This window comes from Oikopleura dioica, chromosome PAR (genome assembly GCF_907165135.1).
Source record: "Oikopleura dioica chromosome PAR, OKI2018_I68_1.0, whole genome shotgun sequence".
NCBI lineage: Eukaryota > Metazoa > Chordata > Appendicularia > Copelata > Oikopleuridae > Oikopleura > Oikopleura dioica.
The window spans coordinates 9,035,367-9,055,716 of NC_137293.1; the positions used below are offsets into that span (position 1 = coordinate 9,035,367).

The 20,350-nt window shown below is 43.0% G+C and overlaps 8 protein-coding genes and 2 non-coding genes across 11 annotated transcripts; 2 read left to right on the top strand and 8 right to left on the bottom strand.

Moving 5' to 3' along the window:
* Positions 1–319: 319 nt before the first annotated feature.
* LOC145702050 (eukaryotic translation initiation factor 3 subunit L-like) lies at positions 320–2,476 on the bottom strand. The gene is made up of 7 exons (XM_081779262.1): positions 2,342–2,476; positions 2,182–2,302; positions 1,654–2,138; positions 1,352–1,555; positions 1,161–1,308; positions 815–1,054; positions 320–771 (listed from the first exon to the last, which is right to left on the bottom strand). Exons 1-7 carry the CDS (start codon positions 2,447–2,449, stop codon positions 548–550), a joined length of 1,530 nt encoding a protein of 509 aa, XP_081635388.1. The 5' UTR covers positions 2,450–2,476; the 3' UTR covers positions 320–547.
* Positions 2,477–2,478: 2 nt separating this feature from the next.
* Positions 2,479–5,216, bottom strand: LOC145702049 (uncharacterized). Its single transcript, XM_081779260.1, has 5 exons — positions 5,092–5,216; positions 4,476–5,045; positions 3,299–3,678; positions 2,881–3,249; positions 2,479–2,804 (listed from the first exon to the last, which is right to left on the bottom strand). Exons 1-5 carry the CDS (start codon positions 5,170–5,172, stop codon positions 2,576–2,578), a joined length of 1,629 nt encoding a protein of 542 aa, XP_081635386.1. The 5' UTR covers positions 5,173–5,216; the 3' UTR covers positions 2,479–2,575.
* Positions 3,707–3,780, bottom strand: TRNAT-AGU (transfer RNA threonine (anticodon AGU)). Its single transcript has one exon. It is a non-coding gene; the product is annotated as a tRNA-Thr (tRNA).
* Positions 5,217–5,280: 64 nt separating the features above from the next.
* On the bottom strand, positions 5,281–7,421 carry LOC145702201 (uncharacterized). The gene is made up of 2 exons (XM_081779412.1): positions 7,071–7,421; positions 5,281–7,029 (listed from the first exon to the last, which is right to left on the bottom strand). The coding sequence occupies exons 1-2, from the start codon at positions 7,372–7,374 to the stop codon at positions 5,540–5,542; spliced, it is 1,794 nt and encodes a 597-aa protein (XP_081635538.1). The 5' UTR covers positions 7,375–7,421; the 3' UTR covers positions 5,281–5,539.
* Positions 5,288–5,361, bottom strand: TRNAN-GUU (transfer RNA asparagine (anticodon GUU)). Its single transcript has one exon. It is a non-coding gene; the product is annotated as a tRNA-Asn (tRNA).
* A 168-nt stretch (positions 7,422–7,589) lies between the features above and the next one.
* On the bottom strand, positions 7,590–10,339 carry LOC145702200 (glycogen [starch] synthase, muscle-like). The gene is made up of 5 exons (XM_081779411.1): positions 9,148–10,339; positions 8,660–9,103; positions 8,435–8,617; positions 8,239–8,392; positions 7,590–8,193 (listed from the first exon to the last, which is right to left on the bottom strand). Exons 1-5 carry the CDS (start codon positions 10,327–10,329, stop codon positions 8,084–8,086), a joined length of 2,073 nt encoding a protein of 690 aa, XP_081635537.1. The 5' UTR covers positions 10,330–10,339; the 3' UTR covers positions 7,590–8,083.
* Positions 10,340–10,373: 34 nt separating this feature from the next.
* Positions 10,374–12,246, bottom strand: LOC145702959 (golgin subfamily A member 5-like). Its single transcript, XM_081780260.1, has 7 exons — positions 11,902–12,246; positions 11,782–11,858; positions 11,671–11,737; positions 11,459–11,625; positions 10,980–11,147; positions 10,696–10,914; positions 10,374–10,623 (listed from the first exon to the last, which is right to left on the bottom strand). The coding sequence occupies exons 1-7, from the start codon at positions 12,212–12,214 to the stop codon at positions 10,495–10,497; spliced, it is 1,140 nt and encodes a 379-aa protein (XP_081636386.1). The 5' UTR covers positions 12,215–12,246; the 3' UTR covers positions 10,374–10,494.
* Positions 12,247–13,462: 1,216 nt separating this feature from the next.
* LOC145704412 (uncharacterized) lies at positions 13,463–15,059 on the bottom strand. Of its 2 annotated transcripts, none has more exons than XM_081781857.1 (5): positions 14,924–15,059; positions 14,452–14,636; positions 14,300–14,407; positions 14,049–14,250; positions 13,463–13,752 (listed from the first exon to the last, which is right to left on the bottom strand). In XM_081781857.1, exons 1-5 carry the CDS (start codon positions 14,967–14,969, stop codon positions 13,475–13,477), a joined length of 819 nt encoding a protein of 272 aa, XP_081637983.1. In that variant the 5' UTR covers positions 14,970–15,059; the 3' UTR covers positions 13,463–13,474. The 2 variants fall into 2 exon arrangements, with proteins under 2 accessions (XP_081637983.1, XP_081637984.1); XM_081781858.1 differs by having other exon boundaries at positions 13,531–13,788; positions 13,888–14,250.
* An 84-nt stretch (positions 15,060–15,143) lies between these two features.
* Positions 15,144–17,463, top strand: LOC145701685 (protein tipD-like). Its single transcript, XM_081778899.1, has 7 exons — positions 15,144–15,348; positions 15,433–15,933; positions 16,013–16,347; positions 16,398–16,531; positions 16,624–16,749; positions 16,799–17,098; positions 17,172–17,463. The coding sequence occupies exons 1-7, from the start codon at positions 15,242–15,244 to the stop codon at positions 17,355–17,357; spliced, it is 1,689 nt and encodes a 562-aa protein (XP_081635025.1). The 5' UTR covers positions 15,144–15,241; the 3' UTR covers positions 17,358–17,463.
* A 31-nt stretch (positions 17,464–17,494) lies between these two features.
* LOC145701686 (cyclin-L1-like) lies at positions 17,495–18,038 on the top strand. The gene is made up of 2 exons (XM_081778900.1): positions 17,495–17,575; positions 17,620–18,038. The coding sequence occupies exons 1-2, from the start codon at positions 17,506–17,508 to the stop codon at positions 18,036–18,038; spliced, it is 489 nt and encodes a 162-aa protein (XP_081635026.1). The 5' UTR covers positions 17,495–17,505.
* The last annotated feature ends 2,312 nt before the right edge of the window (positions 18,039–20,350 follow it).

Here is a 20,350-nt window from a genome sequence, read left to right on the forward strand (position 1 = left end):
GCAAATTCTTAATCTTTCACGAGGATTTATTTTCCCGGGATCGATATAAATTCAATTGCCGGACAAATAACACCACCGCCTCAATTCCAGCTGCATTCCCGTTACGTTTTTACGACGAGTTATTACTTTCCGAAGTGGAGACACCACACATGTCAATGAAAATTACTGCAAGTCAATGACTTTTGGAAGGATTAAATCACAAGCAAAAGATCACCAAAAGTCACATAGACCCGCCTTAGAGATAGGGACAATAAAGATAGATCGACAAGGCATTGATCTTTATTGGCGGCGACATCCGTCCGAATAAAGAGTGTATGAATAATTCTTGAGTTCAGTTTATTAAACCATTCATTTTTCGTTCGAATCTCGCCCTTTAACGCCCCTAGAAATCAAGTTGAATTCCTAGGGGCGTAAAGAACAGTGATGCATACAGATAACAACGTTGAGTGCGAGGAACATTACGGGAAGTGAACTTCGACAATTCAATTTAACCTAATAATGGGGCTAGAGCAGTTGGTTGTTGTTGATTATTGGACTTGGATAAAGTTTACTGGCTCGTGATGACTTTTTCCATTTCGATGAATTTGTTGATTTTTCGGATGAACTGTTCACCGTATCGAGATCCGACTCGAGTATCAGCAATGTGCACCATCTTGTCATCAATGAAAAAGTCGACTTCGGGGTGGAGGAAGTCATCGGCGGTTTCAGACTGCGAAGAGGCGTTCTTGAGCTTGTACTTGGCCGTCATCAACAGTGATACCAATTCGGGCTCTGAAGACGATTAGGATTCCGAAGATGTATGAAATTAGCTTACCAGTAACGTCGAGGAAACCAGCGAGCTTGGAAAGAGGCATGGTTGTGTAAAGCTTGAGATATCTTCTAGTGCCAGGAATTTTTGATTGAACTTCGAGCTCGTCTTCCAAGACCTTCCACTGTCTAACAGTTGGCTCAAGATGAGTATTGGTGAATGGCGGGACGATCGCTGGTGGAGTCGGACTCACGAATTTTGGCGAACAGAAATTGAAAATTTCCTCAAAGATCTTGACATCACCGTCTTAAAAATGCCTGGTTAAATAGGAACAAAAATTTTATATTTTTGACATAGAATCCCCCATTGGCGCGCCCACTTTTTCAAAGATCAAGGTCGACAGTCATCTTACCTTGCATTCTGTTGAGTTTGTCAAAGGTGACCTTTTCTTTCATGCTTTGCTCGAGCGATTCGTCGATTCGGCAGGGGTAGAGTACGATACACATGGCGAGCATGTTGAACATTTTGTCTTGCATCTTGTTAAGCATATCGTTTTTGTACTGAATCTATGATTAAAATCAGTTGAAAACCGGGCAAAAGCACCTGTGATTCCTTGTTCAAGATCGTTTTTCGTCCTCGCTCAATGTAAAGAAGAACCTCCTGGAGAGCATCAATAGCGTCTTGGTACTTTCGGGTCATGATCTTGCACCAGGCTTCGTAATAATAAGTAGTAATGAGGCAATCAGCAGCGTCAGAAGCAGCGGTAGTCTTCATTCGCAGCGAGACATTTTCAATCGCTTTCATGGCCTACAAATCCAGATTAAACAAAGCCTGACTTTTTGGATTAATAAAATTTTACATAGGCCGGAAACGACGCTCTGAATTTCCCTCAAAGTTCATTCTACCTGGTGATAATCGCCAAGCTGGCACTGAAGTCGAAGGAGCCCAATGAGGGAGAAATAGCCGAGCATTTTGTAAAGCTGCGTTTGACCAAAAATACCACCGATATCGTGAACCTCATCCATTGATTTCTTCTCGTTGTAGGCGCTCAACTGCTGGTTGATTCGAGAAGTACTGACAAGAGTTTGAAGAACATTGAGAACGGAGTGAACTCCCCAAACGTTTTCATCAAGAGCGTCCGAGATAGCAGTGATTTCTTCCTGGCTCTTGGACTGGAGTTTGGATCGGTATTGAGAGTAGTTCTGGAATTGGTAGATGAACTCGTCGATGATGTCCCAGAGCCACTGATTTGGGAGTTCCAATTGCACAGGCTGGTTGTCTTCTGGATGGAGGATGTAGTTGAAAATCTCGCAGTAGTTATTGAAAGAATCAGTTCGATCTTGGTGGCTTGGCCCGTTTTGGAGCATGTAAACGTGGCGGAAATAGAGCTCTGATGATAAGAGTGAGTCAAAGAGTAGCGATCTTGTTGATACCTTTGTAGAGGAGAATGAAGACTTCGTCGGGACCGAGAAGCTCTTCAACTGCTTTCCAATGTGGCCAAGCTGTGGTCTTGTAGTAGCGCTCGTTGATCTTGTTCCAATCGGTTTCGTAGTTCTAAGATATGTAAAACGATTGTCCCTAAGAAATCAATACCTGGAGGATTTCATCAACATTTTGTTGATCAACAGCCTTCTGGAAGCCCCGAAGGTAGCTTCTCACAGAGTCGGGGATGTCAGATGAATCGTACTCGAAGCTACCCATGCTAGAAACAGCGAAAATGAGACCACTAATGATACGCAAAATATTATCCGTTAATTGGAGTTCAAAAAGTGATGTATGAACAAGAGGAGTGACAATTTGAAATTTCAATTTTGAAGCAGTAAAGTGTTAAAAATCTTCATGTCCTCTGTAGACGCTATCCTGCTTATTGTAATATCCCTCAAATAAATCCAAGCCCATAAGCTCAAGAATCGAGTTATTAATGAAGCCAATGAGTTCTATTTGGGTCATGGCTTGGGCGAAGAAAGCTTTTTCTTTAGCATCTTTTCCCTCTTCGACCTTGAGCTCATAATATTTTCGGGCTTCGTGGACATCATCTTGTATGAACCTCATATAACTTTATTCGAGTTTAAAATCAAATGCAGTTGCTATATTCGCCTCCTTGAAGATGATAGAATAATTTTAAACCGTGCCTTATACAGCCAGCTTTATATCGCTTTTGAATCTGATTGTGTAATTCTAGGGATTTTATCAAGTTCAATACAGGAATCACAAAGTCCGCCTTCGACGCTAATTCAGCCGTATCTTCTAACAATAGTCGATTCCAAATAAGTTCTTGGTCGATTTCTTGGCCAGCTGGAGAGAGAAGGAAATCTTTGATCCTGGGAATTATGAATGATGCAACTTTTTGCGGGCAATTTGGTGTTAGAGTGCGGAGGAAGAGGCAGTACGCTGCACGGGGGTGTAGTTTCTCGCAGGCGAGTTGGAGGACTGGAATGGTCAAAAGGCGGATACTTCGACTGTTGAAAAACATGGCTACGTTGCACAACGCGTCCCAGAAGCTAAAAATGCTCTCCTTTGATTTCGAAGTTCATTTTTATGAATTCTCACCCGACGTCGTAGAGGGAATGTCCTGATCTTCTGAAGAGTCGCTGTAAAACGAGAATCGCAGCTTGGACGAGGAAACTTTTGCTACCTTCGAGACATGCAGTGATCAGTGGCGACCACCGCTCAAGCAGGAATTCATATCGGCAGACATAATAAAGCGGACTTTCCAACAGGTGGACGATTAGACCTTCGACTTCGCACTCGAATTTGAAAATCTTACTGTAGTTTTGTTTCATTAGCGAGGTGAGGAAAAAGTCATGGCATCGGAGAGTTTTCGAGCATTCCATAAACGCATCAAATGTATCGTTCCATTCTCGATCATCAATGAATTCTGGCTCCGAGAAACGACCGATGACTGGGTTGTCGAAGTTACGCAGGACAGACTGAAAAAGGGATTAAATCGCAAGAAAAAGGCCCGACCGAGATTTGAACTCGGGATCTCCTGATTACTAGTCAGGCGCTTTAACCAACTAAGCCATCGGGCCTGGCTCTCCCGCTGCGCTTATCACGTTATCAATTGATAGGGGCGCTTTAAGATTTCTTTTGAAATTTATGTTTTGACGAATTACAGTACACTCGCACAATTTGGCCCCGCACAATTCGGCCCTTTTTTCGAATTTCGCTAAAACGTTAGAAAATCGCACAATTTGCCCCCCTGACCCTAATTTCTTCCTTGGCTTGGTTTTTCTCTCCTTCATTTTGAAAAAAAGCGCAAAAAATTATCTATCTCTAGGTATCTTACATCCCTTTTTGAGGATCAGAGTGAATGAGTGTGCGTGTTTAGCAGATTTCAAAAATAGGAACGAACTGAAATCCATTCATAGACAGGCTTTCTTGTCACCTTTAACTTCACATGACCAACACTTCGACTATTCGGCGATGATCGGCGTTTCGACTCAGTTCGAGTGAAAAAGGAGCGATTCAGTGGGAAAGGAGCATCATTTCCTATGAGACTATCCATTCGATTTTCACATCAAATTTTAACACAAGAAACAAAGTTTACTAGTGTTTAAAAGACACACAATTCGGACCCGCACAATTCGGCCCTTTTTCGACATATCGCAAAAACAAAAAAGGGCCAAATTGTGCGAGTGTACTGTATAACGATACAGGGCCAATCAGATGGCTGGATAGAAATGTTTGTTATCGTTAAAAATATTGTAGAAAACTTGAGTTTTACCTCAGATCCAGGAATCTTGGCAATTCTGATGATGATCCCATTGAGCAAATGAAATATCTCCTGCTTCATATCCTGCCAGGGTCGAAAAACCGTCAAATTATCAACAATGATCGCAATAATTTGTAGCTGACTGAGGATCGCTTTGGCAAAGGGGTGATTTTTAATGAGGAGTTCTTTCATTTTTGCAAGCGGCATTTCTTCCGCGATGTTCAGTCCACTTGGATCAGCAGTCGAGACTGGCATTTCATCCGTATCCTCTATCCCAATGAGGCGGTACTCTTCGTTGAAACCGTAAAACGACGACAGAATCAAACTACAGTTGTACATCGATAAATCATGAAGTAGCCCTTCTCGAATGGCGATATTGAAGTAAGGAAGGACAGCTGCACACAAGTCCATTGGATCGGCCATTTCGAGAAGCCGAAGCATCGTTCCTCCGTCAAGCCCGTTTGATAAAATTCTGAGAATATCTGGCCATTCGTCCTTGACTTCGGCGAATTTTTCGAAATCACTGTTGACTTTTTTGATGAGGTAGGGAAGTGTTTCGGACGCCACCAATCTGCATCTTTTCTAAAACCATGCTATCAAAGGCAAAAAGGGCTTTCCGATTCGTTACCTTTACAACAGGATCACCAAGAAATCTCAATAGCGTGGCAGGATCCTCTGCCATCGAATTTATCTGGTCGATTAGCGACATTTTCTCCCACTTTTTCCTTATACGAAATCAGAAATATCTCTCTGAAAAATTAACTTCTAGCTAAGTGATTGGTGGAACCCATTTATTGTACAGATGATCCCAAGAAAAAGAGATGCGTCCCTAGCTGGGATCGAACCAGCAACCTCTCGATTAACAGTCGAACGCGCTAACCAATTGCGCCATAGAGACAACTGATGGGCAGTGGAAAAATGGGGGATTTAAAATCGTGGAAATCAGAAGGGTGGCTTGAGAGGGAAATAATCGGGCTTTCCAACCAGCATTGAGTCAAAAAATTGGCATAAATGAAGATTTTTGGGTAAATGGCGGCATTTGCGAAGGAAACAGCAGCTACAGAAAATATTCGACTTCATCTGCTAGTGATTCGCAGAAAAGATCGTTTCAGCTTCCAGAAGTCTTCTCCTTTGAAAAATCTCTTCTCGTTCCTTACCAACCGAGAATAAACAAGACGAAAACACTTGTGGAAAAATTCTTCTGGGCATCGAAATTCGTGAATCTGGTCATTTTGAAGATGGACATGCTTTCTTGTGGCGTTATAGCAGCGAGCGATTTCTTGGAAAACAGCGAAGACGACTTGTTTCGTGGATTTTTCATCAAGCTCAATTATGATCTTTTGGCAAAGACATCTGTTAAGTTTATTTTTGGCGAGAAATTGAAAGTAATTGATTCTTTCTCGCAGTGGTGCTTTCATTCGTTTGGTGAAGTCTGGGTCATACCGACGGATCTTCTTCGTCACAGCATTTGTGGTGAGGTTCTTGTTGTATCCGAGGAAAGTGATTTCTTCGAGGGAAAGGCCATGCATAGGAAGAAGCGGTTTCAGCGCGTCGTAGAAGGTGGAGATTTGCTCTTTAGATTGACCATGAATCAAGATATCGTCCATGTACTGGATTATCTGAAGATCCGGGATGTTTGCTTTCTTGTAAGCCACATTCAGCGTATCTTTTATGTACAACTCCGCCAGGGGAAAAGAAAGAGGCGAAGAATGAAGGAGAAAACGCGTCGTATAGCACTTTTTCCCCCATCGAATCGGAGTTTGTTTCAAGAACTCAAACAGCTTTTCAATGTCTCGTAATCGGAAACATTTGTATTCTTCCTCGTCGAAGATACAAATTTCTTCTTTTCTCTTGTATTCAATTTTACCGGATTGTTCGCTTCTTCTGAAGAAAATCCATCTAAATTTATCTCGCTCCTCGACTTCTCCAAAAAAATTGTTGAGTTTTCCGAGAAAGAAGTTGTATGCTTTTGACGCTAGAATCCCATCGTAGGCTGATTTGACGTCTGTCTTTGCGAGAACACAGGAAGAAGTGTCAATTTTCTGCATGAATGGGAGAACTTCCGGGAGAGAAATTGACTTTATTCTTGTGATACTGTCGGTAGCAGCAATCCATCTGATAAATTGAAGCTTCGCGGAGAAGATTTCCTTGATTTCATCCTGCGAAGCGGTTCGCTCCCTAATTTTCATGTTTTCTGAGTCTCTGTAAATAACCAAAGGGCGTTCTACTCGCAAAAGATGCTGCTTCAGTGGGGCGACGAGTCTGAATTTCTCTCCACTTGGAATAAAGCCGAAGTTGGGAATTTTGATGCCATGTTTTGTCATCGATTTTACTTTCTCTTTTGACACTTCTTGAATCCACCCTTTTTCGATTCTTGATTTGAGATGATTTTTGACGAGCTTGTTCCAAGTCTGGCGCTTGAAGACAAGAACTTCGTTCTTTTCCCTTGTGACGAAGAAGACCTTCAGAAACAAATTCTTCATGAGCTTGAACATGCTATTCAAAAAATAGGCTGTCAGATCTTCCTTTTTCTGGCTCCTCAGTTCATGCAGTATCGCTATCTCTCCTAAATACAGTAAATTCTAGCAAATATAAACATCGCTTTACCTATGGTCGTCTTTTCCAGAAAGATCGTCGCACAATCCCAGTCGTCAGAACTCCAAAGAGCACGATCGTTAATAATTCTCTCAAAAGTTCTCCAAAAAGATCGCTTCAAAGTCAGCATCCATTTTCCAAAGACTGCTTCGTACACAGGTTTGATTGCAAAGACTGCGACTGAAACGGGAATCGAATCGTCGGCGACTTTTCCACTGTTGGACTTTTTCTTCGTCGATTTTTGAATTCTAGCAGAAATCTGCTTGGTAAATGCGAACATCAACGGACAAGTATCAGCTTCAACGCCTGCTCTCATTTTTAGTCGTCTTTCATCGTATGCCTTTTGCCAAGAATTAACACAACCCTGAAGAAACAACGGTAAGTAACAATATTGATGAAGGAAAAGAACCTCAATGACGTGTTCTTCGTCCATAACGTCTCGGAATGAAGATGACTCCCTCTTACTCAACGCAATCTGGCCAGAGCTACCAGAACTTTCCATTCTACTTTTGTTATTTTTAGGAGAATGACTTTATCAAAGTTTAATTCTATTTATTTTAATAATGGCTAGAGTGAGATAAAAACAGAAATATAGAAGTGTGCGACTCGTAAGAGCCGTCTGGTTGAACCTGAGGAAGAAAAGGTAAATTGTATTGGCACATTGTAAGTGAACTGATAAAAGATGCATGCGATTACAGCCAGAGCTGGCGGTCTCGATGATTTTTAGAGAAAAACTCGGAAAGGCTAGCCCTAACTGTAAATTCAAGAAGTGATGGAGGATGATAAGCTGCGTTGAAATAAAGATTTTAAATAAAATGCTATTGAATTGACTTGCTGAAAAAACTCTTAAGTCTAGTTAAATTCGTTGTTGTTCAGGTTATTGAGTGGGTGAATGTGGGTGGTTTTAACATTCTTTGTATTCGGTTTCAGGAGCACCAATAGTTCAAAGCGTGAAATTCGGAAATAACAGAAAGTTTTTATAGTTGTTATATACAGAAGTCTGTCTGCTACAAATACAGAAGTTACTAATATACACGAAGGTCTTTTGTCTTTTCTTCTACTTCATTCATGTCTTTTGAGAACATCAAAGTGCCATCATCGTCGTAGATGTCTTCGATCGGCTCGTTATTATTTTCTTAAATTCGAAATTAAAAGATTTATCAGTGCGAAATAAATCAACTTTCTCCGTCTTCGTCATCATCTTGCGAAGCGAGGCGAGAAGCAGGTCTGGAGTTGAAGGGAGAAGCGGCAATGGACAAATTCGCAAGAGAAGGCGTTCTTTTAAAAGCACCCATTTTCGCTCTATGCAAGAGCTCAATTTCTTCCTGGATATTCTGAATATTTCTTTGAAAACTTCAAAGGATTTTGCGAAGTACCTCTGGAAGGACACGCGCGAGGGCGAGTTTTCGTGCTTCTGTGTAGTATCGTCCGAGGTTTTTCCAGTCCAAAAAGTCGGAAAGTCTTTCCGTTCGGTTTCGCTGGATGATTCGCTGGCGACGGGTTTGTTTGCAGAATCCAAGCATGTTGTCTGCCAGGTCCTCTGCTGCCTTTTCAAAAGCCTAAATGATCATTTTATTGAGAAAATAAGAAGAAAAGCATACCGGGTATCGTCTGTCAATCACATAAGTTCCATATTGCCAGGCATTTTCGATGTGTTCCTCCATCCAGCAACCGTAACCAGAAAGATTTGTCGTTACAGAGGGAATGCCCATAACAGTACACTCAGCAGGAGTGTAACCCCACGGCTCGTAGTAGCTAGGGAAGACGCCTAAGTGACAGCCTCGCGCGAATTCCATGTAGTCCATTGGTAAAAGAGGATTTGTCGGCTTGAGGAACTCTGGATGGAAAATAACCTTTACGCGATCCCACCAATTGTTGTGAAGCTTGCATTCACGTAGTTTGCTCAGAACGGGGTCTTTTGCGTCGTTGACGAGGTTGTGGGTCGTGATGGGAGGGAGAGGCCGACCTTCTGCGCCGTAGACTTTTGATTTGATCTCGTACATGTCCTCGTCGCCGATAATTTCTGAGGCTTCTGGAATATGACCCTAGAGAAGGAAATTGAAAAGTGATAACTAAAAGCTTTCTTTACCTGTGTAACAGATTTGTAAATCCGTTGGCCGATGCGTTCCTGCAATTTTCTCGTTGATTCTATAAGTGCTTTCGACTGGCTCTGGCCTTCGAGGGATTCCACATTGAATGAGTTTGTCTTTCCGTTGAAGATCATGAAGGCAGCAACAGTAACGTCGCTCTGCTCGTCCATTAACTTTTTGTTCAATCTAGCGAGCGCTTCAATGAAGAGATCGATGCCCTTATTTCTGTATTCGTATCGGCCAGCAGTGAACATGTAAATCGTGTTATCCAAGTCAAAGTCCAGATGACCGTAGAAATGGCCTTGCATGAACTGTTCAATCTTTTCTTTCGACTTCTGATGCTGCGACTGAAACTCGTGGGGAGCCGACCATCGCTTCACATTCAGCCCGTTTGGTGTGATTACATCTGGCTTTCGCTTCAACAAGTGTTCGGCCTCGTCTGCTGTGATTTGAGAAACGGCGGTGAAAACATGTGAAAGCGATGCAGCGGCGCGTTCGATGCAATATCGATGATAAATTTGTCTCCTTCCTGCTTCGTAATCAACATCAACGGTGTGGAGATTCGTGTAGAAGTCGAAGGCGGGATCGGCGCAGAGATATCTGCCAAGAAGAGTCGCGTGTGTTGTGAAAATCGTCGCAACGTTAAGCTTTCTTATTCTCGCCATGATCATCCCCACGGAAGCGAGCCACTCGTGGAAGTGACAAATAGTCAGCGGAATTCGATCCTCGTTGGCGAGTTTGTACTGGTGCAACCACTCGCCGATGAACCACGCGCAAACAAACCCGTAGAGGATCGTATCGTTGTATTCAATATCTTCGAATGGTCCATTGATCTTTGTTTTATCCGCGAATTCTCGACGCCAACCGTCCAAATATCCGGCAACGGATGGAATGTCAAAGAGCACGACTTGTGGAACGCTTTCAATAAGCCATTTACCAGTTGTTACACCGACGCCTCGCTCTCGCATCGCTTCGATCGTTCGCTGCATGATTGGATTTTGTAACTCACATTGTTCAACTTCTGTTCTCAACGCTCGGTCGTTTTTCTTGGCACCAAAGAGAACATAATTGGAATACCCCAACTCGTCAACGCTAACGGGTGCTTTGGACTTGATCACTTGGTAGATGCCGCCGACTTTGTTTGCAACTTCCAACGAAAACTCGAAGGTGAAGTATTCCATGTTTAGCGATTTCTGAAAAGAAAAAGGGTGGAAAAACATTTTCTGAAAGGCTTTCTATGTTCATATTGCACATAATAATATATGAAGGCAAGGTAACGAAACTCTGAACTGTAAAAAAGATGATAGAAAGGGGGATGAATAGATATGGCGATTTTGAATAAAATTTCAGTCAAGAAGTCCCTCATCAGGTTCATCTGGTAAAATGGCGTTCATTGCTTCGTGAGGATTTTCTGGGTGCGTTGGGTAGTTGGAACCGTGAAGTTCAGGTTCATAAGTCACCAATACAACGCTTGTCTAGAAACAAATTTTAGCGTAATTGTTACGTAACAGCTGATTATTCAATAATCAACTGCGAAAGTTTATTACCCAGACGTGGAGCATGATCATGTATACGAGCACGAGGAGTCTGACTGTTGGATACCGCTTCAAAAGAACACCAATTCGGATTGATAGTTTATCGAGAGCTCCAACAGCGCGTTTAATTTTCCCGACGGCGTCGTCGGTAGAGTCGGTGATGAGGGATTCGGCGTCGATTTCCACGTGACCGCGTTTTCGAACGACTGGCGAACTGTTTTGTGTGTGATTCTATGGATGTTATTTAACTAATTGACAAAAGGAAATGGTCGCTGTAATCAAGAAAGAGTACTTACGGATCGCATTCTCGTCCTTTCCAACTCCAGCGAAAGAGCTGATTTATCGGACGAAAGTGCCTCAATTGTCGTTTGTTTCTCAATCAGCGTATCTGTCAGCGCTCTCAGTCTCTTTTCCAGCTCTGCGTTTGACGCGTGCGACATGACTTTGCTCCTCAGTCGGCCGATCTGAATTGCCAATTTTCATCGAGAAAAATGTTATTTCAACCGAAAAAGGAAATTAAAGGTGAAATATAGAGCGATGTTCTTTTATAAAGGAGTCCCTGGCGCGAGAAAACGCGTGATGGTTAAGTCACAGCCATGATTTGTCCAACAAAAAATGAGGTGTTATGTAACTTGCTCTATCCTAGAGACATGTTACGATACGCCCATTTTTTGTGTTATAGTAAGTTACGCGGCTACATAATGAGCTCCTTTAATACTATTAAAACTTGATGAAATCAACGAGGATATTATATTGTAATTTGATAGAAACGCACCTCACGATCTTTTTCAGCCGTCAGTCTGCTCAGCTCAAGTCTAGCTGCGTCATTCTCGCGCTGGCTCTGCCCTAGTTCTAGCCTCAGCCGCGCTAGCTCTGGCGTAACTTCATTCAGCCTCTGCTGACTGTGCTCGAAATTGACTTCCATCTCGCTATAGCGCGTCACTAGAATTCCTAATTAACACATTTACAAAGTGATGAGATTCTTACTGGATTGTTCAAAGTCCTCAGCTGCTTGAGACTCAGCTTGCTGGAGATCTGCGCGTAGGTCTTGAATCTGATGATATTTTTACTTCTTTGGGCATCGGAAAAAGAACTTACTTGAGTTGCGAATGCTCTGTTTTCATCCTTTAGCAAATCATTTTCATGTTGAAGCTCTTCTAGTTTTACGCAGCGAGCTGAAATAAAACATAATTACTTTTAAAAATCATTTCTTGTTACCCTGGTTTTCAGAAGAAACTTCCGATTCTTCTTTTTGCGCATTTGGATCAGAATTTTTCAGCGATTCGATGAGCTTCTTCTTCGATTGAAGAATTCGCTGCGACTTGACCTTGTATTCTTCAAATTCGACTTGGATCCGTTCCATGCCAGTTTTGAACGTTCTCGCCTGTGATTGAGCCTCCGAACTTTTAGTTCGTTCTTGCTGGAGGAGAATTTGAGCTTTGGCAAGAGCTTCTGAAAGCGTTGACTTTTCGATTTCCCATTGAGTCTCCCGCTCGTCGATTTCCTTGGCGCGGGTTTCTTTTTCTTTCATCGCTACTGCTTCAAAGAAGATTTATTTTTAGATAAGATCAGGGAATATGCATGTAACATGCAGCATGTTTCACCATGCGAGATCGGAACAGCTGAGTAGGTTCGAATTCTCATATTACCAGCTGATACGGTGAATAAGTAACTCGAACAACGATAGTCGTTAACTTAGAGCTCAAAATGATTCTTTATAAATGACTCTGAAATTCAGAGTCTGAATCTTGATTTAGACCTAGTCCTCTCCGAACTCAATACGGTAAACTAACAGAATAATAAATCCCTTTCCTAACTCAGCATCTTTTTCATCAATTTCACTTTGTCTTCTCCTCTGCAACTCAGAATTCGTCAGAGTCAGTTCCCTTTCAGTCTTCCTCTGAACCAGGGGTGGATATTTTGAAATCAACCATTATTCCATTTTATTCTAGAGCAAATTTGGCTTGATAAATCGGCTTGAAATTTCGCATGTTATCATCTTTTATATATTCGAATCAGTCCTGAAAATTTCAGACTGATTCATCAAGCCAGTTTTGCTCTGGAAAAAATGGAATAATGAAATGATTTCAAATTATCCACCCCTGCTCTGAACATCCATGAGCCTTGAAATCTCCATGTTCAACGAGTTCATTTCCTGCCGCAAAAGTTTGTTTTCCAACTGAAGGTCCATCGGTTCATCTCGTCTTTCTCCAACAACGGATCCAGGGGCAGAGACGACTTCGAATTCGCTATCGTTGCCAAAGTTTGTTCCCGGGGTTGTTCTACCACTAGGCGGCGTTGGAGGCTTCCGGAGAAGATTCATTCCGGATTCGGAAGATTCATCATCGGAATTTTTATCTTTTTTCACCGGGCGGCGAGGGACAGGAGACATCCTAGGTGAACCGGTCAGACGAGAGGGAGAACTGGTCAATTCTCGGTCAAGCCGGAGATCCCTCGAGCTGTTTCTTGAATGCTTCGGGCTTGCGGTCCTGACCGGTCCGAACGAGCGATTCATAGATGTCATTGAAGCGGACCGGTCCATCCCACCAGAGAGTGGAGGAAAATCAGCATCGGACTTTTCATTTTCTCGCTTTTCCTTTATCTCCTCGATTTTTTTCTCCGCGGTTTCAATCGCTGCACCCGCTTGCTTATCCAAATTATCCAGGAGTGCCTCACCCTGCTTGGCCAGATTTGAAAGCCATGACATTCTACGATTTTTACAACTCAACAATGGAAAGAGACATATGTCCTATAGGATTTTTTAAAATAAATAGTAACGAAGAGCCAGCATTCAGTTTGTTGAACGGAAGCTGGAACTTTGTTTAATTTTATTCAGTCTGGAACAAATGTGCTCGCGGCGAGCTTGGAACAGCGCAAGATTTAGTGAAGAAAGTTTGGCTCGGTCGAGCGGAGTTGATGATGCAAGAGGTGAAACTTGGGGATTGCCAGAAGGAAGGGGAATCGACGAAAATGAAGCATCTCCACTGCCGAAAATCAGCTCTCCTTCGACACGGGAGGATCTTGGGGTTTCGTACTTTGTGGACTTGCCGTGAAGAATGATGCTATCGCCTTAATTGGGGTCGACAAGGGGTCAATGAATGACCAGTTGGGTCTGAAAGAAGGGCTCTAGGATACTGAGAATTTCTTTAGGCAGATAACTATCAAGATTGACAGAGAAAATCTTGAAAAACAAAAAATTTAGAGCCCTAAACTGAACGGAATGTGTGTCACCGGTTTCAATGGGGTAACCGAGATACCAGCACTAACTGCTGGGATCATCGGGAGAGAATGAACCCAATTTTGAGCAGGAGAAGGGTTTTCAAAAGTCAGGGGCGGGGGAAAAGATTCTTGTAGACCCGTTGCGCCTGAGAGACAAGACCGCTCGCTCACTTCTTCCTCGACTTCGACGATTTCGACGGATTCCTCTTCTGAGTTCTGCTCGGAAAGGGTAGTTGAAGAAGGTGCTGGAGTGCTAGGACCGGGATATTCTCGTTGTCGAGCGAGAATTTCGTTCGCTTTTGCGTCAATTGCAGCAATGCGCTTATCCATATCTCGGAGTCGATCTTTCTGAAAAAAGGATGAACAATTTGAAATGTCTCTAGAATAATTTATTTACCGAAAGATCAGAAGAAGATGTCGCAATATTCGTGCTCGTAGCGATCATTTTGTCGTAATGGGTGAATTTCTTCATCATGTTCAGGCTGCTGTTTCTCATCGAATCTCCCTGAAAACTCACAATTAATTCCGACAAAAAGGGAGGAAACTTACGGTTCGATCGATCTTGTCCTTGAGCGATTTTCTATCAGAAAAAAGGTAGCCGATTTTCTTGTGGGTTTGTTCCACTTTTTGCTCGACCGTGCCGATTCGTTTCTCCACATCATCGAGTCTTCTTACTTGATTCAGAAGACCTTTTGCAGCTTTGTAGCCGACGCTTACGGCGCAACAGGATACAACTAAAAATTTTTCTTTCAAAAATTTGAAACTTTTAATGAATTTCCCAATAAAATTGGCGTAACTGGGAGATTTGATTGCTCCAAAAATTTTATGTATGAACACCTACGTATTTTTCAGTCGCAAGCCAAGCAGATCAGCATATTTCTTCAATTTTGATTGGATAAAGTATAATTTATCTTTTTTCATTAATAGAAGCTTAGAATCAGTAATTCTATTATTAAAACTAACAATTTATGAATAAAATTACAATAACGAATTATATAAAAATAACTATTAAAAGACTTACCGTAAGGAAGTACCTCTGCAGCCAGTTTCACGTCGCTAAGTTCCATTTTGAAAATAATGAAGTTGAAATTCGAATTTTGCCAAAATACATTTTTTCCCAAACATGTTCTAGAAAACACATTTTATAAAAAAAATTTAGCACGGCTAAATTCTCGTTTTTTTCAGACAGAAATGTCTCTTGGAAGCTCATGAAGAAAATACCTAACTGTCGTTTAGGGAATTGGGGATTGGCGCATAATTCGCTATTGGGCGGCTCCGCGGCGAATAAACGAGCGTGAGAGAAATTCCATTTTGTAGGAAATTCTAGCGCAGAGGTAGAATGAGTACAGATTTCATCAGAGAAAACTTGAAGAAAAGAAAACAAAGATACGATGTTTGGCTGGAACTTATTGAAGAACTAAATGCTGCGCAGAATAGGGCTGATAAGTGAGTAAAAACGAATTCATATGCTAATAAATCGTAATTTCGGTTATTTTTTGTCACAAAAAGACCCCTAAACACAATTTTTAGATTCGAAGAGGAGAAAACGCAACTAGAAAAAGTCCTAGCCGAAGAATCACGCTCATCCCCTCGCGAATCTGCAGTTTCTGGCGAATCTGACTCTGTTAGATCTGCGCGAATTTCCCATCTCGAGCAAAAATGCTTCAATCTCCAAGAAGAACTGACCGAGCTTCTCCGCTCGAAAGCGTCCACGGCCGAAGAATTGTCGCGAAAAAAAGACCTCGTTTCCGAACTCGACGATAAGCTCCGCCTTTTGCAAATTGAAAATGACGAGAAAAACATGAAACTTCAAAATTACCAAAACGGCGCGGAAAATAGCGAAGAAGCGATTCGCGAGCTAAAACGAAATCATCAAGTGCTTCTCGACGAACATGCAGCTTTGCAGCTTGCATATTCGCAACTGGAAAAACAGTGCGAAAATTTGAGAACTGAAAACGGTCATTTGACGAAAGAACTACTAAGGAACAGGGTCAAAATATCCAAAACACGGGAAAACGCAGCAATAACTATTTTACAAAAATAGTTATTTTTGTAAATTTACAAAAACAACCTGAAAACCGACTAATGACTATTCAATTTTTGACCCTAGAATCAGGGCGAGAGAGCAAATAGCCGAATACGCGAATGCAGAAGCAATAGCTGCCGCAAAATTGAAGGATTTGCAGAAAAAGATCGACGCAGAAAATCTGATCCGAGACGCGACTAAAGGAGTTCTACCGGATGCGAAAATAACGTACACCGCTAGGAGCTCTCCGCCGATCAAGAAGATCAATCAATTCGAAGCTAACAATGGAGAGGTCTTCGAGGTCAAGTTCAGTCCTGACGGGGCGCACTTGGCCACAGCTGGCGAAGACAAATGTGTCAATATTTACAACGTCAGAAATCCTGCTTCGAGAATCGAATCCCCTGTTCTCACACTAAAAGGTAGATTTCAAAAAATCAAATTGGACGAGAATTGATTTGAATAAATTCAGGTGCAAATGCTGCTATTACGAGTCTCAGTTTTTCAAAGAACAGAAGACACTTGTTGGGCTCGTCGAATGATCAAGCCGCGCGAGTTTGGGATCTGTCCTCGGGCAAGATTGTTCAGTCACTTACCGGCCATCAGGTTCGATTTTTATAGGGAAAGAAAAGAAATGATTTGTTATAAAAGAGGCCTCTGTAAAGTCGGTCTATCATCCTTTCCATTTTTTCTTTCAGGGACCTGTAACTACAGCACGATATCTAACACAAAGCACGGCCGTGACAGGCTCACAAGATCGTACAGTTCGACTTTGGGATTTGACGAAAACCTCGTGCACAAAAACCCTCTGGCCTGGATCAAAGGTAGACCCGCCTGTTTTATTTGATCAATCTTCAATTAATGCTTATCCAGTGCATCGACGTCTGTAACGGTTCGATGGACGGTTCACTCATCATGTCGGCGCATTACAACAAACAAATTCACGTGACGGACATTCGAGCTTCGGCAAAAGATGAAAAGCAAGTGATCAGTTTGTCTGGTCGACCGACCGGTATTGCTGTTCCAGCGGATTTTGGTCAGTCGTTACTGGCATTGACGCGAAACAACGACTTGGCGGTCATTGATCTAAGACAGATGCAAGTGCGAATAACACTCAGCGATCTTCAGAACGACTTCAGAGTTACTGCTGATTACTCAAGATGTTCTCTTTCGGTAATTTTCTAAATTTCTGCGATCAGCGAAAATAACTTCTTCTTTGAACTAGATCTGACCTCTTTTCTTTTAGCCTTGTGGAGGACTAGCACTGGCAACAGGTCAGGATGGGCGAATCTCCTGCTGGGACGTAAATACAGGAAGACTACTCGACGGAGCAAATGCCGAATCCGCCGGAAATCTCATCTCATGCGACTGGAGTTCCCGCCTCGTTGCCACTGGTTCCAAATCAAAAACTGTCGTACTTTGGTCCGATTAAAGTTCAAAAATTGAAAAAAAGAACATGTTACCCTAACTAAAATTTCACTGAAAAACTATTTTCAAATCAAAAAACTTTCTTCAAAAATTCACATTCATCATTCAAATTTAACCTCCATTTTGTTGATTAACATTGCATCTGATTTAGAATGGTTATTCAAGCGAATGGAATCGATTATCACGCTATTGAGATACAACTGGACAATACCATCTTTTCAAGTACAGTGTTTCTCTTGGATTTTTGGCTAAATGATGATTTCTAGAGGAAAAAATAGAGAACACTCCATCGCGAGAAGACGGAATCGACGAAGAAACAGAAATTGATTTACGAAAAATCGGAGCGGAGTTGATTCAAAAAGCCGGGATTTACCTCGATTTACCGCAAGTAGCAATCGCCTGCGCTCAAGTTATTTTCCAGCGATTCTACTTTACGAAAAGTTTGGTCACGTGTGATGTTTGCGTCGCGGCAAAAGCCTCCATATGGCTCGCCTCGAAGATCGAAGAAGACGTCCGGCGGCCACGTGACGTGATAAACGTCTTCCATATGTTGGAGCAGCAGCGGCTTGGAAAACCCTGCATCCCGATGGTCTTCGATCAAAAAGGCTTGAAAGTCTATCACGAGATCAAAAAAGACTTGATAAAAATGGAACACAAGATCCTTGCCGAAGACGATTTCAAATAACTCGTTCAAAAATTTTTTTTAACACACCCTTTTTTTGTGCTCATTTGAAAGAGCGTGAAAAACTGGTCCAGAAAATGCTGGTCTTATCATCGGTGACGTCACGAGTGGCGCGCGGGCGCCCCCTAAAGGTCTAATTAGGTCAATTGCGGGCTACGCGATTTCTCCGGTCATGCATATCGCACATGCATGGTTAGCATCTAGAATTGATCGTCGTGAGCAGGGCTACATGCCCCGGCCAAAATCGTCAAAATCGGACCACGTCTTCACCAGCTGGTTGACCGGCAAATATCTCAAAATGACAAAATCACTTACTTTTGATAAAGGCAACCTACCGATGGAAGTAGGGGGTGGCCCCGGACTCGAGCCCGAGTTACTGCCGTATTCGGCCACTTAGTGCCGGAGGACCTCCCGGAGGACTCCTCTGCTGGAAGAAAAGCTGCTGGAAGACTTATATTGAAAAATATAAATACAAATAAAATTTAAAGCCATGATTGGCTAGTAATTGCCGTATTCAGCCACTAAGTGCCGGAGGACCTCCCGGAGGACCTCTCTGCTGGAAGAAAAGCTGCTGGAAGACCAATTTTTAAAAATAAAAATACAAATATAAAGCCTGGATTGGCTAAATATAGTCTAATTTGCCGCATTTGGCCACTTTCTGCCGGATGACCTCCCGGAGGACCCGCCTACTAAAAACCGACTGCTGGTAAGCCAATATTAAAAAAAAAGAATAAATAAAAAGCCTTGCCACATCTGGCAAAACTCGATCACTTTAGTTCATACGCCAGTTCATACTTTTCAATCAGACTCAAAGCGAAGCCGACTCGAAGGGAAGGCCACGCCCGTTCATTCTTTTCAATCAGAGTCAGGGCGAAGCCGACCCGAAGGGGAGGCCACGCCCGTTCATTTTTTTAAATCAGATTAAGGGCGAAGCCGACCCGAAGGGGAGGCCGATCCCGTTCATTCTTTTCAATCAGAGTAAATACTAAGCCGACCCGAAGGGGAGGCCGCGCCCGTTCATTCTTTTCAATCAGAGTCAGGGCGAAGCCGACCCGAAGGGGAGGCCACGCCCATTCATTCTTTGCAATCAGAGTAAGGGCGAAGCCGACCCGAAGGGAAGGCCACGCCCGTTCATTTTATTAAATCAGATTAAGGGCGAAGCCGACCCGAAGGAAGGCCAATCCCGTTCATTCTTTTCAATCAGAGTAAATACGAAGCCGACCCGAAGGGGAGGCCGCGCCGTTCATTCTTTTCAATCAGAGTCAGGGCGAAGCCGACCCGAAGGGGAGGCCAAGCCCATTCATTCTTTGCAATCAAAGTAAGGGCGAAGCCGACCCGAAGGAAGGCCACGCCCGTTCATTTTATTAAATCAGATTGAGGGCGAAGCCGACCCGAAGGGAGGCCAAGCCCATTCATTCTTTGCAATCAGATTAAGGGCGAAGCCGACCCGAAGGGGAGGCCAATCCCGTTCATTCTTTTAATCAGAGAAATAACGAAGCCGACCCGAAGAGGAGGCCGCGCCCGTTCATTCCTTTCAATCAGAGTCTGGGCGAAGCCGACCCGAAGGGATGGCAACGTCTAATCATTTTATTCAATAAGAGTCAATGCGAATTGGATTGAAGCCCTTAATCGCCCTTAATCTGATTTAAAAGAATAAACGGGCGTCTGGCACTAAGTGGCTGAATACGGCAATAACAAGCCAATCATGGCTTTAAATTTTATTTTTATTTATATATTTTAATATAAGTCTTTCAGCAGCTTTTTATTCACCAGAAGAGCTTCGGGTCGGCTTCGCCCTTACTCTGATTGAAAAGAATGAATGGGCTTGGCCTCCCCTTCGGGTCGGCTTCGCCCTGACTCTGACTGAAAAGAATGAACGGGCGTTGCCTACCCTTCGGGTCGGCTTCGCCCTGACTCTGATTGAAAAGAATGAACGGGCGCGGCCTCCCTTCGGGTCGGCTTCGTATGTACTCTGATTGAAAAGAATGAACGGGATTGGCCTCCCTTCGGGTCGGCTACGCCCTTAATCTGATTTAAAAAAATGAACGGGCGTGGCCTTCCCTTCGGGTCGGCTTCGCCCTGACTCTGATTGAAAAGAATGACGGGCGCGGCCTCCCCTTCGGGTCGGCTTCGTATTTACTCTGATTGAAAAGAATGAACGGGATTGGCCTCCCCTTCGGGTCGGCTTCGCCCTAAATCTGATTTAATAAAATGAACGGGCGTGGCCTCCCCTTCGGGTCGGCTTCGCCCTGACTCTGATTGAAAAGAATGAACGGGCGTGGCCTTCCCTTCGAGTCGGCTTCGCTTTGAGTCTG

What these genes read in the sequence shown, in the direction of transcription:
- LOC145702050 (XM_081779262.1), bottom strand. Translation starts at nt 2,449, where the DNA reads ATGGGTAGCTTCGAGTACGATTCATCTGACATCCCCGACTCTGTGAGA. An exon ending in ATGTTGATGAAATCCTCCAG is followed by an intron (nt 2,303 to 2,341) that starts GTATTGATTTCT and finishes TACATATCTTAG; the next exon opens with AACTACGAAACCGATTGGAA. An exon ending in TCTTGAACAAGGAATCACAG is followed by an intron (nt 1,309 to 1,351) that starts GTGCTTTTGCCC and finishes TCATAGATTCAG; the next exon opens with TACAAAAACGATATGCTTAA.
- LOC145702049 (XM_081779260.1), bottom strand. Translation starts at nt 5,172, where the DNA reads ATGTCGCTAATCGACCAGATAAATTCGATGGCAGAGGATCCTGCCACG. An exon ending in TTGGTGATCCTGTTGTAAAG is followed by an intron (nt 5,046 to 5,091) that starts GTAACGAATCGG and finishes GCATGGTTTTAG; the next exon opens with AAAAGATGCAGATTGGTGGC. An exon ending in CCAAGATTCCTGGATCTGAG is followed by an intron (nt 3,679 to 4,475) that starts GTAAAACTCAAG and finishes TCCCTTTTTCAG; the next exon opens with TCTGTCCTGCGTAACTTCGA.
- LOC145702201 (XM_081779412.1), bottom strand. Translation starts at nt 7,374, where the DNA reads ATGAGAGCAGGCGTTGAAGCTGATACTTGTCCGTTGATGTTCGCATTT. An exon ending in TCTGGAAAAGACGACCATAG is followed by an intron (nt 7,030 to 7,070) that starts GTAAAGCGATGT and finishes TACTGTATTTAG; the next exon opens with GAGAGATAGCGATACTGCAT.
- LOC145702200 (XM_081779411.1), bottom strand. Translation starts at nt 10,329, where the DNA reads ATGGAATACTTCACCTTCGAGTTTTCGTTGGAAGTTGCAAACAAAGTC. An exon ending in TCGCGCGTGTCCTTCCAGAG is followed by an intron (nt 8,393 to 8,434) that starts GTACTTCGCAAA and finishes AGAAATATTCAG; the next exon opens with AATATCCAGGAAGAAATTGA. An exon ending in TGATGACGAAGACGGAGAAA is followed by an intron (nt 8,194 to 8,238) that starts GTTGATTTATTT and finishes TTCGAATTTAAG; the next exon opens with AAAATAATAACGAGCCGATC.
- LOC145702959 (XM_081780260.1), bottom strand. Translation starts at nt 12,214, where the DNA reads ATGAAAGAAAAAGAAACCCGCGCCAAGGAAATCGACGAGCGGGAGACT. An exon ending in TGAGGACTTTGAACAATCCA is followed by an intron (nt 11,626 to 11,670) that starts GTAAGAATCTCA and finishes TAGGAATTCTAG; the next exon opens with TGACGCGCTATAGCGAGATG. An exon ending in CGGCTGAAAAAGATCGTGAG is followed by an intron (nt 11,148 to 11,458) that starts GTGCGTTTCTAT and finishes TTGGCAATTCAG; the next exon opens with ATCGGCCGACTGAGGAGCAA.
- LOC145704412 (XM_081781857.1), bottom strand. Translation starts at nt 14,969, where the DNA reads ATGGAACTTAGCGACGTGAAACTGGCTGCAGAGGTACTTCCTTACG. An exon ending in TGCAGAGGTACTTCCTTACG is followed by an intron (nt 14,637 to 14,923) that starts GTAAGTCTTTTA and finishes AAAAATTTTTAG; the next exon opens with TTGTATCCTGTTGCGCCGTA. An exon ending in CATCTTCTTCTGATCTTTCG is followed by an intron (nt 14,251 to 14,299) that starts GTAAATAAATTA and finishes TCCTTTTTTCAG; the next exon opens with AAAGATCGACTCCGAGATAT.
- LOC145701685 (XM_081778899.1), top strand. Translation starts at nt 15,242, where the DNA reads ATGAGTACAGATTTCATCAGAGAAAACTTGAAGAAAAGAAAACAAAGA. An exon ending in CCCTGTTCTCACACTAAAAG is followed by an intron (nt 16,348 to 16,397) that starts GTAGATTTCAAA and finishes GAATAAATTCAG; the next exon opens with GTGCAAATGCTGCTATTACG. An exon ending in AGTCACTTACCGGCCATCAG is followed by an intron (nt 16,532 to 16,623) that starts GTTCGATTTTTA and finishes TTTTTCTTTCAG; the next exon opens with GGACCTGTAACTACAGCACG.
- LOC145701686 (XM_081778900.1), top strand. Translation starts at nt 17,506, where the DNA reads ATGGTTATTCAAGCGAATGGAATCGATTATCACGCTATTGAGATACAA. An exon ending in GGACAATACCATCTTTTCAA is followed by an intron (nt 17,576 to 17,619) that starts GTACAGTGTTTC and finishes GATGATTTCTAG; the next exon opens with AGGAAAAAATAGAGAACACT.